Consider the following 17,827-nt stretch of genomic DNA (forward strand, 5'->3'; position numbering starts at 1 on the left):
ATGGATTTAAACACTGGAGTCATATGGATTACTTCTGTTTCCTTTATGTGATTTTTGGAGCTACAAAGGTCCGATCACATTCACTTGCATTATATGGACCAATAGAACAGAGATATTTTTTTATTTTTATTTTACTGTGTTCTGCTGAAGAAAGAAAGTCATACACATCTGGGATGGCATGAGGATGAGTAAATGATGAGAGAATGATGATTTTTGCGTGAACTATCCCTTTAACATGGTCAATGACACAAATTTGCTTTGCTTTGATTAGTAATGTAAAAATAGTGGATCATTTTAAATATCTCTTCTTAATATTACATTATATATTTTCATGTGTTATATAAAAAAAAAAAAAAAATTAAAAACAATTTGTAATTAAAAAAATCCCACATTTTTAATGTGATCATACACTTTTGGTCCCCACTGTATTTATACATATTTTGGTAACACTTTACAATAAGGCTCCACTGGCTAACATTAGTTAACAACATTAGTTAACATGAACCAACAATGAACAATGCTTGTACTGCATCTGTTAATCTTGGTTAATGTTAATTTCACCATACACTGATACATTTTTTAAATCAGAAGTTAACATTAATTAGCTAACATTAGTTCAAGTACAATTAAATAACAATGAACAATTGTATTTTTATTAAGTAACATTAACAAAGATCAATAAATGCTATAAAATGTATCTTTTTAATTGTTTGTTCATGATGCGTAATGTATTAACCAATGTTAAAGAATATAACATTATTGTAAAGTGTAACCACACTTTCTGGTTGTACAAAACCTGTCTCAAGCCATCAGTTTGTATTTCTCCAATGCTGTCACTCACATCTTTGCATAAAGAGACAAAAGAAACAAGTTTTTTTCCATTCAGAGACATTTATTCAACTCAGTCATGCTAAATTGAATATAGGCAAGTATTGTCAAAACATCTTAGACAAAACATTTTCTTCTGCAACATTCAGATCTGACATTCTGATCTTTCTTTCTGATGTCTGATCTGACAATAGGACAGTATTGATATTTCAGATCTATATAGTTGCTGCATTGTACAGAGAGTACTTTCAGTACATTCTCTACACAATGTAGCAGAGGGGCTGGGAAAACTACAAAGGGGAAAAAACAACCAAGAAAAAAAGAAAATATGGACACAAACAGCAAAACTTGTGCTCTAGTCAGTCCACCCTTCTCTCCCATAACGCAGAAAAGCATAAATTAACTGCATCATCATATCTGCAACTGCAACTCTATGTATTTCACAATAAAATGTCTATTTGTGTAATATTTTGAAGCTATAACCCAGTTCACTAAAGGCATGCATTTGAGTTTCAGTGGCACTTCTTAAAACATAGATTTACATGATAGCACAGTGACAGACAAGACTGGTGACAAATCAGCTTTGCAATGATATATATACTGTATATAGATCCATGTCTGACACAGCATACCATGCCAAAGTTTAGACACATGTGCCATTATTGGGAGTATTGGTACTAGTAGTTTTCTGGGTAATCATGGGTGAATCAGCCATCAGTCAGATCCCTTCTTCTCTGATTCAGAAGTCTTAGACTCGTTCGTGTACTTATCAGTGAGGTGTAAGGGAACTCCTCGCTTCATCAGCTCATAGAATGTAAAACCTCCTGAAAGAGGACAGAGATAGAGTCAAAAGAAGATACTGAAAACAATGACATCAAGGCATGAGTGAGGAGAGGTTGAAGTAGAAAGGATTAAAATTGCAAAAAAAAAAAAAAAAAGGATTATGTTGGTTTCGAAAACAAAGGAAAAACAGATAGAGAGAAAGAAACCATAACATAGTAGACTCAGGCAGAGCACAGCAGGCCAAATCAGCAAGAACCTTGTAGTCAGTTGTCAAAATACGAGTTTGTTCGTCAAAACATACAGTATGCAGAGAGACATTATGGGAAAAAAGAGGAATAAGGAGAGGTACAGACAGACAGACAAAGAGGGAAACAGGGTGAAATCAGGACAGAGAATTGGCAGTGTTCGGCAGGCGCAGCACAAATGTTGATTCATTGTGTATAATCATGTCTTAATGAATACCAGCAGTGTTGGAGATTAACTAATTAAAAGAAGAAACGCTACTAACTTTTACATCTTCATTATTGTAGTGATTACATTAATACCCTTTTCAAAAGGGTAGCATGACTGTAGTTTATACTACTTATTTAAAATATAAGTAGCTTGTTACTTAACCTAGAAAATTGATTGAATCTGCTCTTAATTAAAGCTTCATTAAGCTTCAGTATGACCACTGTCATAAATATACAGTGGATTTGGTCACTATGTCAAATTCTGCAGAAATAATACATCAGAATTAAGGGTTGTCTGAACAAAAATGCCAGTCTTGGCTACTTATTCATACCAGGGGTAACGTGTTCCCTTTAATAGTGCTACATGAGGGAACAGGCAAAATTACAGGGGTTATAGATGCAGCACGAAAACAATTTTACATCTGAGACACCCATTTTTGACCTCAGCATTGGCTCACTCTGGTTTCCAAGTCAATAGAGATAAAATGTGCTTCCTCGTTTGCAAGACTGTGTCAGCCTGTAGCTTGCAAACGTGTCAAAAGCATGCAAAGTAGCCTACACATTCTGAATGGACAGATAATTCTATGTTCTTATAGAATCTTGCACAAATTCTCAGTAAAGAACCTTCTTGATTTCGGAACATAAATCTTGGGTTCTAGCACATCACACACCAGCAAAGAGCGAAAAGTGGGATTATTGGCAACCATGGGATACAGAATGAATGAAAAAATAAGCTTCATATGCCCGAAACCATATGAAAGCTTACCTTGGATGAGAACAATACAGTAACTATTCCTGAGTGATGACTGGGGGAAAAAAGAAAATAAGGATTAAACCCAAGTTTGCATGAGGGTGTAATACATGCCTCAGGGAACAATGCTCACATAGTCATTACAGATTTAATATGAAAGAGTTAAAGGATGTACCACAGGAGACAGTACAGTCTTCCAAGAGGGAAACACAACAATGTGACAATGTATGACAGAGTATGAAAGAATGTCAACACATGATACACTTGGCAAATATGGACATTCAATTAGAGTTGAAATCAGGCCCAGAGGTTTACACGTGCAATGGGTGTGACTGTGTTTGAAAGATCTACAATACGTTGCATTATGGGATTTGTGGTCCAATGACACACAGTACTTTTACATGCAATTTAAATTAAAGGAATGTTCCGGGTTCAATACAAGTTAAGCTCAGTCGACAGCATTTGTGGCATAAAGCTGATTACCACAAAAATGTATTTCGACTCGTTCCTCCTTTCTTTAAAAAAAAGCTCAAATCGAGGTTACAGTGAGACACTTACAATGGAAGTGAATGGGGACCAATTTTTTAACATTAAAATACTCACTGTTTCAAAAGTATAGCCACAGGACATAAACAATATAGTGTAATAATAGTGTGATAAAATCGCTTTCTAGTCCTCTGCATTGTGCTCATGGTCAGAAAGACAGAGGTAGTGAGCAATGTGTTTTACGACACTTACACTTTGTCACGGCCCCGGTGAGTTCGTCAGTTTGTTCTGTTTGTTTTGTTATTTCTCTCCCTCATGTGTCTCAGGTGCTGCCGGCATGCATGATCAGTGTTTCCATGGGAACACTGATTGTTCCTATGGGAACGCTGATCATGCCACTGATTAGCGTGTTAACAGCACCTGTTTGTCTGCTAATTCACTGCCTACTTAATCCCTTCATTGTGTCAGTATCTTTGCTAGATTGTTGTTTGGTGTTGAAGTAACTCACTTCGCTCTCTCCGCCTAGTTGGTCCTGTCTCATGTATCTGTTTTGGTTGCCCTTCTCTGCCCATGTGTCGGGAGTGTGGTTACCTTCCAGTTTGCTGTGCGCTTGTTCTCAGCACGCACAACGCTTCAACGGAGGATTCCTCACGGATCTGCTCACTGCATGGCCACGGCGCGCGCACATCGATGAATACACACATCACAGTCATACTGCAGCCGGTGCTGTGTTCTCCATGCTTCACCAGCCCAGTTTAAGTTATAATTTATTATAATAATCCTTTGAACTGTTCCTCTGCTCTTGGGTCTCTTTCTCTCCTTGTGACAGAACAATCTAGCCACGATGGACCCAGCGGAGGAATCCACTCTTCGCTCCGCCCTGTCTCAGCAGGGTGCCTTACTGGGATGTCAGCAGGATCAGATCTTCACTTCTGACCGGCTCTGGAGATGATGGCATCGCAGCTCACTGAACTAACCTCTGTAACCCAGCCTCCCCTGTTGTAGGACAACAGACATCACTGTTGCACTTCATTTCAAGCATTCGTCACGGAGTTCCGCCGAGTGTTCGATCGCTCGGCTCAAGGTTGTGAGGCAGCGAGGGTTTTATCCAGACAGTCTCAAGGAGATCGGTAAATCGCTGACTGTGCCATCGAGTTCCGCAGCCTTGCTGCATCTTGTGAGTGGAACAATCTGACTTTATGATGACATCCAGGACAAAATCTATCCCTTGGAGCTGGCCACCCAAGTGGATCAACATTTGGCCCTACACCACCGCCGTCACCGCCATTCTCCACCTACCTGGGCGGCTGGCCACCAAACCCAGTCCACAGTTTCGGCCAGGTCACTGGAATCACGGTCCGATGCTGAGCCCATGCACGTCGGGAGGGCAAGGATTTCTCATAAGGAGAAACAGCGACGCCTCATTCAAGGACTCAATGTGCCGGCTGGGTCATTTCTCTGCTTCTTGTCCAGTAAAAGACACTGCTCATCAGCAGGCAAGGGGTTACTGGTGAGCGCGACACTCCTGGACAAAGCCCCCAGATTACGCACACATCTCCCGGCCTGGCTGTCCCCAAGGATTAGAAGTACTAGGGAGCAATTGGGGAGGCCATGAACAGGTATATCAATGATTCTCTGGTAGCCGGTCTCTTCTGCCCTTTCTCTTCACCAGCAGAGACAGGGTTCTTCTTCGTGGAGAAGAAGGACAGCTCACTTAAATCTTGCATAGATTATCGAGGGCTGAATGACATCACGGTGAAGAATCGTTATCCTTTGCCGCTGATGTCCTCAGCTTTTGAACTCTTGCAGGGAGAGTCCGTCTTTACGAAGATGGACTTACACAATGCTTATCACCTTGTCCGGATCAGGGAGGGGGATGAGTGGGGACGGCTTTTAACACCCATAGGGGGCACTTTGAATATTTGCTTATGCCTTTCGGATTGGTCAACAGCCCAGCCGTCTTCCAGCAGCTCATGAATGAAGTGCTTAGAGACATGGTTGACCATTTTGTGTTTGTCTGTTTAGATGATATTCTGATCTTCTCCCAGAATATCCAAGACCATGTTCAGCATGTCAGGCAGGTGCTTCAGCGGCTGCTAGAGGATCTGCTGTTCGTCAAAGTGGAGAAGTGCACTTTTCATGCACAGTCGATTCCATTCCTGGGGTTTATCATTTTGTCTGAGGGAGTGTGCATGGATTCTGCCAAGGTCAGAGCCATCTCCGATTGGCCAACCCACATTCTCACAAGGCTTTGCAGAGGTTTCAGGGGTTTTCTAATTTCTATCGTAGGTTTATTCGTAATTACAGCCTACTCATCACGTCTCTGACGGATCTCTCCTCCACCCGCACTGACTTTTGTTGGCCCCCGTGGGCCGAGGCCATGTTTTCTAAATTGAAGAAGCGGTTTTCTACAGTGCCTATTCTAATGACTCCCGACACTGCATGGCAGTTTGTGGTGGAGGTGGATGCGTCGGAGGTTGGCGTCGGAGCGGTCCTATCGCAGCGCTCTTCCTCAGATGGAAAGATGCAGCCATGTGCTTTTTTTCACACCTCTTAAAACCAGCTGAATGGAACTACGACGTCAGTAACAGAGAACTGCTGGCTGTCCGGCTGGCTTTGGGCAAATGGCATCATTGGTTAGAGGGTTTGGGGGTACCATTCATGGTCTGGACTGATCATAAGAACCTAGAGTACATTTGTAGCGCCAAACGTCTTAACTCTTGACCAGCTCGCTGAGCACAATTATTCACCCGTTTTAATGTTGTCCTTTTGTATCGCAAATTGACAAATTGAAATCGACACTTTCTCTTAATGTTTCAAGGTCGAGACCTCTACCATCCCACCGGAAACAAGTCTACCCGCCACTCGGGTGGTGGGCATGGTATCCTGGGAGGTGGAGGCTAAAGTCCGTGCTGCACTACGAAACACAGCATCTCTACTACATGTCCAGTGAGTTGGTTGTTTGTTCCACAATCAGTTCGGATGCACGTCCTACAGTGGGGCCAATCATCCAACATTGCTTGTCATCCAGGGGCGGCTCGCACCCAGACGCTCATTAGACAGTGATTCTGGTTGCCATCGCTAGTGCAGGACATATTCCGATTCGTAGCTGCTTGCCCCATTTGTACAACTAATAAGACCACTTGTAACCCCCCAACTTGACTCCTCCAACCGCTGTCAGTCCCTTCAAGACCCTGGTCACACATAGCCATGGATTTTGTAACTGGTTCCCCCCCTTCCCATGGCAACATCGTTTTGACTGTTGTGGACCAGTTCTCGAAGGCAGCTTATTTCATTCCCCTCCCTAAATTACCCAAAGTAAGGGAGACGGCAGTGGCAGTCATTAACCATGTCTTCTGCATTCATGGCCTCCCAGTCTATATGGTTTCTGACAAAGGCCCCTAATTTGTGTCACATTTTTGGGCAGAATTCTGCTGACAGCTAGTGGCTATGGTGCATTTGTCCTCTGGGTTCCACCCCCAGACAAATGGGTAGGCAGAGCGGGCGAATCAGGAACTTGAGAAGACCCTGCACTGTGTGGCCTCCCATAATCAGCCCCCTCTGTTCCCCGCCAAGAGCCTGAGTCCCGTCCGTTCACACTTTTATTCAGAGGTGCAGACCTCTTTTCATGTTTCCAAGATCAAACCAGTTTTACGTTCCAATTTATATCCCACAACATCTGTCTCGCCTCCTCCTCATCTAGTTGAGGGCTCTCTTGTGTATACAGTCAAGAGGTTGATTGACATCAGGCAGAGGGACAGAGGGTTCCAGTACCTGGATGACTGGGAGGGTTATGGACCTGAGAAAAGATGTTGGGTCCCGGCTCGGGACATCCTGGATAGACCCTCATAGATCAGTTCCACCTCCGGCAAGGTAATTTAGCTGGGGACGCCAGGAGGCATCACTGGTGGTGGGTGGGGGTTGGGGGGGTTGTCGGTTTGTTCTGTTTGTTTTGTTATTTCTCTCCCTCATGTGTCTCAGGCGCTGCCGGCATGTGTGATCAGTGTTTCCATGGGAACACTGATTGTTCCAATGGGAACACTGATCATGCCACTAATTAGCGTGTGTGGCAGGTTGGAGGGCAGGGCCGGGTTGTGATTCTATACATCCGGCTCCTAATCAGGCTGATTAGCCTGAGAGGGATAAAGGCTGACTGGAGACGGCAGTGCGACAGAGAGAGAGTTACGGACAGCTGTCTGACACCTGTGTGTGTTTGTCTTTTTGGTTCAGTTTATAATTAAACTATTATTTATATTATCAAGCCGGTTCTCGCCTCCTCCTTTCCATCGATGTGTTACACTGGTGCCGAAACCCGGGAAGGAGGAGGGATGCACCGATTCCTCGCCTCTACCATCCACCCCAATGGAGCAGCCATGGCCATCCGCCGGGGGACGGAGAAGCCCGGCCACCTGAAAGCAGAGGAACGGCTGCCGGCTGCGAGGGGAGGTGGGACTCCTAACCGACCGCCTGGAGTGGTCAGGGCCGCTGCCAGGGGCGGAGGAGACACCTACCAGCCGCTGAAACTTGGCAGGGTCTGACACCACCGACCGCGAGCGGGGAGGGGCTCCTGGCCGACCACCTGAAGTGGGAGAACCGCTGCCAGGGGTGGGGGAGACCCTTCCATCCACCAAAAACATGGCAGGGTGTTCTGTCCACCAGGAGCTGGAGGACTGCCTCCAGTCCACCCGGGGAGGCGTGGCTGTCATCCACCAGAGGGTGGAGGAGTGGCCGAGGACTAGGCTATGGCGTATCGGAGAACCGGCAAGTGAATTTCTTTTTTTCTCTCTCACTCCTCTCTCTCTCCTGCTGCCGCTCTGTGTTGGCCTTTTCCCTCTCTTTTTAAATGTTTTTGTTAATTTGGCACGATCGCTGTTACGGCGTGTAGGTGCCACATTTTTTTTGTTTCCCTCCTCTTGTCCCCTCCCCTGATCCAGCTCCCCGCCTGAGAGAACGAGGGATGAATGTGGCAGGGCAGAGGGCGGGGCCAGGTCGTGATTCTATACACCTGGCTCCTAATCAGGCTGATTAGCCCGAGAGGGATAAAGGCCGACTGGAGATGGCAGTGCGACAGAGAGAGAGACTTACGGACAGCTGTCCGACACCTGTGTGTGTTTGTCTTTTTGGTTCAGTTTATAATTAAACTATTATTTATATTATCAAGCCGGTTCTCGCCTCCTCCTTTCCATTGATGTGTTACAGCGTGCTAGTAGCACCTGTTTCTCCGCTAACTCACTGCCTACTTAATCCCTTTGTTGTGTAAGTATCTTTGCTAGATTGTTGTTTGGTGTTGAAGTAACTCACCTCTCTGCCTAGTTGGTCCTGTCTCGCATATTTGTTTTGGTTGCCTGTCTCTGCCCGTGTGTCGGGAGTGTGGTTACCTTCCAGTTTGCTGTGCGCTTGTTCTCAGCACCCACGATGCTTCAATGGAGGATTCCTCACGGATCTGCTCACTGCGCGGCCACAGCGTGCACACATCGACCTATACACCCATCACCGTCATACTGGTGCCGGGTTCTCCATGCTTTACCAGCCCAGTTGAAGTTATAATTTATTGTAAATAAATCCTTTGAACTGTTCCTTTGCTCTTGGGCCTCTTTCTCTCCTTGTGTCACACTTATTACCGTTGAGGCTCAATTAAAACAGCAGATATAAATGTATTGAGTGGTGAGACAAAGTTGCTTTGGGAAATTGCTACAGCATGCAGCAAGTCCAATGTGTATTCAGACAGGAGACAAAAACAAATTTGAAAATAAAAAAATGAATAATAATGGTCAAAAAATTATAGATTTAAAGAAATTAGAGCCTGAAAGATTTGCTTCAGTAACACTTTGTAATAACTTACATTAATAAGTCATTAATAAACATTGTATAATGGTTAACAGATGATGTACATTTAAATGTGAATGTACAGGGAAATATATAAATCAAATGTTTCAAATGTTTGTTAATGCTATTAATGCATGTTTTTATGGCAATTCAGATCTTAATACTCTATAAATACAGTACTTAATGCTGGTGTAATAAAACAGACACCCTGGTCGGATATACATACATACTAGCGTTTGGTTATTATACAGATAAATCTGAAGAAAATATGAAAACACAACGCTAAGCTAAAACGAGATGTACAGTACAAACAAAGTACAGTTGTCCGTTAACAGACAAACTAAAACTGAATCAGTTCAGACTTTAGCAAAGCATTTGCTTTGCATTCACTTGACTATCACATTAATTGGTTGGTTAGGTGAAAAAAGTAGTGTGTGTTTTGGAAGCACATAATGGGCCTTTTTTACTTCAGGAGTCAAACAGGGCCTCTGTTTGCAGCTCTCCCTATTTCATAAATATTGTACCCAACAGTGATATTGCACTGTTTTAATGCCAGTCGTATGTAATTTGTCCTACTGAAGCTATTTAATACTGTATGAGACATATATCCTCATGGAGGCATGTTCCAAAGATGCTGTATCTATGTGTTAGAATACAGATGATAATTCTAATGTGTAGACCAACCTTTGACCTCTAGTTTGCAGTCCACCTGAGCCTCTCCGAGGTTATTGACTGCCTTGCAGGTGTACACACCTCCGTCAAACGGGCTGGGCTTGCGGATCTCAAGCGTACATACGCCCTGGTTGCTAAACATGCGGTAACGTGGGTCATCTATGATGGTAATCTTGTTTTTCATCCAGATCACCTTAGGCTGAGTAGAGTAATGAAGAGTAAATAAAACAACACCAGAAATAAAGCAACAACTTAGGAAAACACAGTAAACAACAGATTTTTAGTTAAAAGTAAAAAATATTACTTGGGAGTTTTATGCAGTATACATACAGTACTGTGCAAAACTCTTAGACACATTAGATGTTTCACAAACACATTTGGCTTAAGATAGTTATTTTATATCTTCTGCTTTATTGTGTCTATATAGGAAATATCAATATTTTTTTAATTTTTAACTTACAGTACATGTATAAGTATGCCTAAAAAGACAAAGACATTATGGGGGCATTTTTTTTCCTTTCAATGGTATTTTTGCCCTGAGCACCCTCTTAATTTCTGACCCTAGCCAGTACAATCTGATCTTTGGGGGACATTTTGATCTTTAGGGTGGGCGAGTGCTTGTCTCTTTTTGTCAGACCCAGGTAGAGGAGGCACCCTAGATCGTTTCGCCATCCAAACAGAACTGGGGGACAAGGAAATTCTAGACCCATAGACCAGACCATGTACTTAGGCCTGATTCAAACCCCTGTCCCTGTGAGCAAATCTGCTAAAACATGTTAAAAGCATGTGCAATGTCCACTGTGACATGGCTCCGATGAGTATTAAGCTTTTGACGGTAAGAGAATGTGATCCAGTGTTTGTGTCTGTGTGTGCATGCGGTCAAAGATTATAACTAGCAGGTGCTGTTAAGCCCACTAAGGTATTCGCAGGTCAGGCCACAAAGAACTAACTACAGGTGTAAAGCCATGAGCACATGGTAGGTGCCCAGCAGAATCAAAGACTTTCTCTGAACTTGAAAGAGAGAGAGAAAATGAAAGAACAGGGAGCAGCAAAAAAGCCTTGTCTGGGTGAGGGGTCAATAGTTTTGATATTTGTACATAATATTTTTTTGCTCTTTTTAATTTGTGAATGTTTTTTTCTGCACTCTAGATATTTTTAGATTGCAAAACTTTTTTGTGATCCGATCACTCAAACCACAATAGGAGGTAGTATGAATTACTTTAATGAACACACGCTGATCATTACAGGTCCATGGCAAGTGAGTCTGTGATTCACTTACCCTAGGGTTGGCACGCACGCTGCAGTTAAGGGTGGCGTTGTACCCAGCGATGGCGAAGGTGTTGATGAGTGGCTGAGTGAAACTGGGTGGCTCAGTGAAGTCGCGGTCATTGTATTCAGGGTTCTTCAGCTGCAAGCCTGATCGAGAGTGAGAGGAGGAGGAAGAGTGAGAGGGAAAGGGGTAGAGAGAGAGGGACTGTGCATGATACGAGCCGAAAGCTGTATCGGGGGAATTTCCCTTATGTAATGATGAGGAAGAGACAACATTTTTCATCAGCATTGGCGAAGCGTTACTATTACGGAAACATCCCAGAATCCTATCTTATCTGTTTAGTAACCATGGTGATAACAGGATGTCAAATTTGAACTTAGGACAAAAGATTCTGTAATACGGCCCCTGTCACCACGGTCACTGTCACCACATGAATTTGTGGCTATTAGGCAATTCCTGGTGTTTGTAGCATATAGACAGAATACTGTAAATGCAGATGTAGAAGAGAGAGTCATTAAACTTTAGTCTTAAGCTGCTTAAACTACTCCAAATTGCAAATAACACCTTTAACACTATAGTTAAGCCATTGAAGCTCCTTTTAAACAAAACTCATTCCTGCTCCAGCACCAAAACAGGTGTGTTTCTTTAGAGTTGGGGCTAAAATCTGAGGGAAAGTAGCTATGCGTCCCAATTCACATATTATCTGTATTATGCGTTATTGGAATTAGTGCGTCCCAAATCATACTACATTGAAAATAGTATATCAAAGTTTTCATATATTTCTGGTGGTTTTGGAAGTTTGCATTTGTGCATGCTTTTTGAGCTTATATTTTAACTTTTCTATATTGGATCTGATTATCAGGGTCATTTTTTACATTTATGGAGGCTTTTTTTTATACATGTATAACATAAAGTAATCTTTTTATTTAAATACTTCAATTTAATGAATTCATTACATATGTTCTCAGTCTAATCAACATCAAATCATATTTTATGTGATACACAGTGTGTATATATATATACTGTACTGTATATACTGTATATATATATATATATATATATATATATATATATATATATATATATATATATATACAGTATATACACAGTTTTATATATATATATATATATATATATATATATATATATATATATATATATAGTGTACTGTAACTGGCCATTTTTTTTTTGCCCCCACATTTTTAATTTTAGGGATTATTTTTTCACATTTGGTGGAATTTTTTCCCTGAGCCCCCCCTGACCCTGACCTCAACCCTTTACCTACTGAAAGAGGAGGTATTTGTGATGGTTCTCTTTTTACTTTTGTCAGTTGCAGAAAATAAAAAACAGAAAATAGTTGTAAAATAGTACAGCATTTTAAATGTATTACACTCCTATAAGTTAAGTAATATTTTTTAGGTAAATGATTATAGCTACAGTAGGTGGTAGCGCTTTTATGCAAACACAAGAGGGTCATCAGGATGTAAAGACAGGCATGATCTAATATTACAGGATCTAATATACTGTATTGTTAAATGCTCAAAAGTATTTACTTTCCCGTCACGAGTGAAGTACATACTTTTAGTGCATATATTAATTATGCAAATTGGGATGCAGACTGAACAACCTTGCAATTCAACTCTCAAATGCCCTGCAGGCATATGAGGACAGAATAAGACATGAATCCTTACGAAATCCTGACTAAATCAATGTATAAAGGAATACAAGACAAAACACTGATTAGTAAATTAGTACATCAGCCCTCAGGTACCAAAGTTGTGTATGTCTCTGAGCAGGGTTGTTTCGGACAATTTTGGCACCCCAGGCGAGAAGATGATCGTGATCGTGACTGTGTCAGGAGAATGGTCACAGACACAGCAGTGTATTAGCGCAACGACTGCATCATGGGTGTGTGTTGGTGGCACCTTTGATTTGGCTCCCCCCTCAAACTGGTCGCACCCTAGGTGACCACCTATTTCACCTATGCCTAGAAAAGTCCTTGCATCTGAGATGTACATCAATTTCATGTCAGCCAGTCGTAAATTAATAATTGAAAGGAAATCTGTTAAAAGGTGCACTCAGTATGTTTTTTCATGTTGTCTTGGACTTACGCTGACACATAGGGGCATGGATGCAGCATCACTCAATAGATTGTAGAAAATCATGTTCACAGTTAGACATGATTATTTTAATCCATGAATGAAAGTGTCCAATAACAGGCCAGCTACTGAGATTAAGTGAGTATTATTTGGCTGGTCATATGATTCTAACATGGCAGCCTCAATGAGGGGACCTTCTTCAAGAAACAGCTTTTATAAGGTTACTGACATGACTGGAGTCTTCATCTCATGTAAGTGCTCATGATTGTATAAATGTGTTTCAAAATTGCAGTTGAATTCTTTTGGACTTTTTTAATGAGTAAAAAAATCACTTAGTGCACCTTTAACTTTTTTTTATTATTATTATTAAACAACCCTTTGAAAACCCAACTGAATTTAAAGGGATAGTTCACAAAAATACAAATTCTGTTATCATTTACTCACCCTCACTTACACAGTATGACTTTCTAGGCAGAATGAGAGCCTCAGTCACCATTCACTTTCATTGTATGGAAAAAAAACATTCTGCCTAACATCTCCTTTTGTGTTCCACTGAGGTAAGTCATATGTATTTGGAACATTATGAAGGTGAGTAAATGATGACAGAATTCAAATTTTTTGGTGAACTATCCCTTCAAGCCAGCAGTTAATTTACAAAGTAAATTAAAACAATTAATTAAAAGCGTGGAGCAGAGCTGAGCCTTACCTTCCTTCACAATGAGAGCGCTTTCTTTAGTGGCAGTTGCACTTTCACTCAAGCCCACCATGTTCTCTGAGTAGATCCTGAAGAAATACTCATTACCCACCACCAGATCTGAGATTGTGATACAGGTGCGATGGTAATGCTCCACACATGTATACCACTCCTGTGCCACACACACACAAACACACACGCACACCTATGCTTGTCAGTATATCTTTTTGCTTTCTTTGCTTCAGGAATTAAAGATTATAAATTGTGTATATTTCCATACATAATATATATAAAAAATTGCTAATGCTAATATATTAAAAGGTGAAAAGCTAATTGTATATCTGATTCCAATGTTAAATATCAAAATTAGAGAAGTACGGTGAAGAGAAAACTGAGATGATCTTCAGACCATAGTCTTTTTGTCAGCTTTCTGGATGGTGTAGCCTGTTATGGGTGCATTGCCATTGTCCTTCGGTGCGCTCCAGTCCAGTGCTACGTTTGTGCCCCAGATCTCTTCGATCTTTATAGCCTGTGGTGGGCCTGGAAGGTCTGGTGCAAATGACACCAGAGAGATGGTTAAAAAAGTGCTCAGAACTGCTGCCAAATAAACATCAACAAACTAGAACAAAATTCTTTGACTTTGATGTGTCATCAGAATAATAATCATTAAAATGTGACTATAGGTCTTGATGATTGGTAACTGGTACATTACTATTATTATTTCTGCATTATGAAAGTGAATTTGCATACAGACTCATGAGTTTTTTTTTTTTTTTAAATGGTATATTTGTGAACTAACCGACTATCTGTATGTCCAACATGGCTGTGTCGACGTGATTCTCCACCTGTATGGTCAGTTCGTATTTCCCAGAATGCTTTCTCTCTGCCTTGCGGATGAATATGATGCTGTCGCAGTCTGAGTTGCGAATGCTGATTGTTTGGTCGATTGGTTGACCCTCTTTCAACCAGGTGACCTTTGGCCTTGGTTTTCCCTAGAAAGTAAAAATGATTTTGAGTTGTGATCAACAGTGGAATGTGATAAATTTGGGGTTGTTATCATGATCTTTGGGCTCACCATAAATGGCACAACAAGGTTTACGACTTCACCAACTTTTCGAATGTACGTCTGCTTTAAATGTCGAGGTATGCGAATCTTAGGGGGCTCTGTGAAACACAAATAAGAGCATTTCTACAACTAAAACTGCCCTTTTAGAACCAAGCACCCAACAGAATTCCTCTGAATTAATCTATATAATCAGATATGTGTTCATTAGTAATGCAAAGTTTAAATTAATTCCATTATTTAAAGGCGTGTTTCCAAAAACCCCATGAAATAATTTTACGAGCACAGTTTTCTTTCCTCTGTTGACATATTCCTATTGAAAGAAGTTTGGACACAACATACCATTCCCAAGGGCTTTTCCTTTTTCTTTTAAATAGCTAATTGGTTTCAGTTACATCACAGTCATGAACCATGATTCGCTGTTTGGAAGTGAGTTGCAGATGGTATTATTGGGAGGGCCATTCTCATGCAGAGAGCATAAAATGGACAAATATCTGTCTAGTGCAAGAGAAGTCTTTAGTATTTTTGGTCAGCTTTCCTGGAAATGTTCAAATGTGTATCCTGCTAAAGGTTAGTTTTGTCAACTTGACTACACTCAGGGCCGCATTAAGGTACTCCGGGGCCCTGGGGCTTCCAGTTTTGCTGGGCTCAGCAGCGAAGGGGTGGAACGTTGTTACTCTATGACCATGCACTACACGGACACATTTCGCTGTTGCGCACTGTCTCTGTGTTTACATTAGCATCATCCCACTGAACACGTTTACATACGCGCCCTCCCGCCAATGTCGGGTAGCGGATGCCGCAACTGGCCCTGACTACACTAGCATATGGATGGTGTCAAAACTTAGAGACATAGACTAAAAACCACAAAACTCTTTTTATTTCATGGGGTCTTTAAATAGCAGAATTAAAGTGGTAAGTGGATCTCACCGATAACTTCTTTCACCAGTATAGAGTGCTGTGTAGTACGGGGTGGACTGGCCCCAGCAGCATTTATGGCCTTAACACGCACTAAGATCTTCGCCTCTGTTGGCAGACCAGTTATGGTGTACTTTGTTTTTTCAGTCAGCTCTTTATTAGCCAGTATCCACTCGTCAGCTGTGAAACGTCAACAGATTTTATGGCTCTATAAAATCTATACATAGCTTGTATACATATATATTTTTATAATGAATAAACAGTATATATTGCCTTACTTCCTTCTATGCAGTATTCAACTTGGTATCCATCAAGTCCTGCTGCACCAATGGTGTCTGGGGGCCTCCACTTCATGGTTACTGTAGTATCTGTGACATCATCCACCACCAGCATTGTGGGTTCACTGGTCACAGCTATTGAAAGTTGATGAATCTTGGAATTAGAGTGGCTAAATTTTTTCATGTTTTATTATTTATTTATTTATTTTTGCATATGATAATTATTGTAAATGACATTGTGGCTCAGTGGGTAGCACTGTCGCCTCACAGCAAGACGGTCCTGGGTTTGAGTCCTGGCTCAAATCCTGGCCTTTCTGTGTGGAGTTTGCATGTTCTCCCTGTGTTTGTGTGGGTTTCCTCTGGGTACTCTGGTTTCCCCCACAGTCCAAAAGACATATAGATTAAGTTAACTGGAGACTCTAAATTGCCCGTGATGGACTGGCTACATGTCTATGGTGTTTCTCTGCCTTTGGCCTGAGACAGCTGTGATAGGCTCCAGCACTACCCGTGACCCTACATAGGACAAGCTGCTATAGAAGATGGATGGATATATACAGGTGCATCTCAATAAATTAGAATGTCGTGGAAAAGTTAATTTATTTCAGTAATTCAACTCAAATTGTGAAACTCGTGTATTAAATAAATTCAATGCACACAGACTGAAGTAGTTTAAGTCTTTGGTTCTTTTAATTGTGATGATTTTGGCTCACATTTAACAAAAACCCACCAATTCACTATCTCAACAAATTAGAATATGGTGACATGCCAATCAGCTAATCAACTCAAAACACCTGCAAAGGTTTCCTGAGCCTTCAAAATGGTCTCTCAGTTTGGTTCACTAGGCTACACAAGACTGCTGATCTGACAGTTGTCCAGAAGACAATCATTGACACCCTTCACAAGGAGGGCAAGCCACAAACATTCATTGTCAAAGAAGCTGGCTGTTCACAGAGTGTTGTATCCAAGCATGTTAAGAGAAAGTTGAGTGGAAGGAAAAAGTGTGGAAGAAAAAGATGCACAACCAACCGAGAACCGCAGCCTTATGAGGATTGTCAAGCAAAATCGATTCAAGAATTTGGGTGAACTTCACAAGGAATGGATTGAGGCTGGGGTCAAGGCCACCACACACAGACATGTCAAGGAATCTGGCTACAGTTGTTGTATTCCTCTTGTTAAGCCACTCCTGAACCACAGACAACATCAGAGGCGTCTTACCTGGGCTAAGGAGAAGAAGAGAAGAGAAGATCCAAAGTCCTCTTTTCAGATGAGAGCAAGTTTTGTATTTCATTTGGAAACCAAGGTCCTAGAGTCTGGAGGAAGGGTGGAGAAGCTCATAGCCCAAGTTGCTTGAAGTCCAGTGTTAAGTTTCCACAGTCTGTGATGATTTGGGGTGCAATGTCATCTGCTGGTGTTGGTCCATTGTGTTTTTTGAAAACCAAAGTCACTGCACCCGTTTACCAAAAAATTTTGGAGCACTTCATGCTTCCTTCTGCTGACCAGCTTTTTAAAGATGCTGATTTCATTTTCCAGCAGGATTTGGCACCTACCCACACTGCCAAAAGCACCAAAAGTTGGTTAAATGACCATGGTCTTGGTGTGCTTGACTGGCCAGCAAACTCACCAGACCTGAACCCCATAGAGAATCTATGGGGTATTGTCAAGAGGAAAATGAGAAACAAGAGACCAAAAAATGCAGATGAGCTGAAG

General features: G+C 41.6%; 1 protein-coding gene across 1 annotated transcript in view; it reads right to left on the reverse strand.

Moving 5' to 3' along the window:
* Nucleotides 1-881: 881 nt before the first annotated feature.
* The window catches only part of LOC127436893 (myosin-binding protein C, slow-type-like), a 56,928-nt gene continuing 39,982 nt past the window's right edge, over nt 882-17,827 (reverse strand). Inside the window, exons 23-31 of the mRNA XM_051691383.1 lie at nt 16,121-16,255; nt 15,855-16,022; nt 14,937-15,025; nt 14,661-14,853; nt 14,271-14,410; nt 13,874-14,033; nt 11,078-11,214; nt 9,811-9,997; nt 882-1,652 (exon numbers count right to left, since the gene is read on the reverse strand). Of these exons, the coding sequence (XP_051547343.1) occupies nt 1,543-1,652; nt 9,811-9,997; nt 11,078-11,214; nt 13,874-14,033; nt 14,271-14,410; nt 14,661-14,853; nt 14,937-15,025; nt 15,855-16,022; nt 16,121-16,255 (1,319 nt within the window). The 3' untranslated portion in view covers nt 882-1,542. The remainder of the gene's footprint in view (nt 1,653-9,810; nt 9,998-11,077; nt 11,215-13,873; nt 14,034-14,270; nt 14,411-14,660; nt 14,854-14,936; nt 15,026-15,854; nt 16,023-16,120; nt 16,256-17,827) is intronic.

This window comes from Myxocyprinus asiaticus, chromosome 47, assembly GCF_019703515.2.
Source record: "Myxocyprinus asiaticus isolate MX2 ecotype Aquarium Trade chromosome 47, UBuf_Myxa_2, whole genome shotgun sequence".
NCBI classification, from domain to species: Eukaryota; Metazoa; Chordata; class Actinopteri; order Cypriniformes; family Catostomidae; genus Myxocyprinus; species Myxocyprinus asiaticus.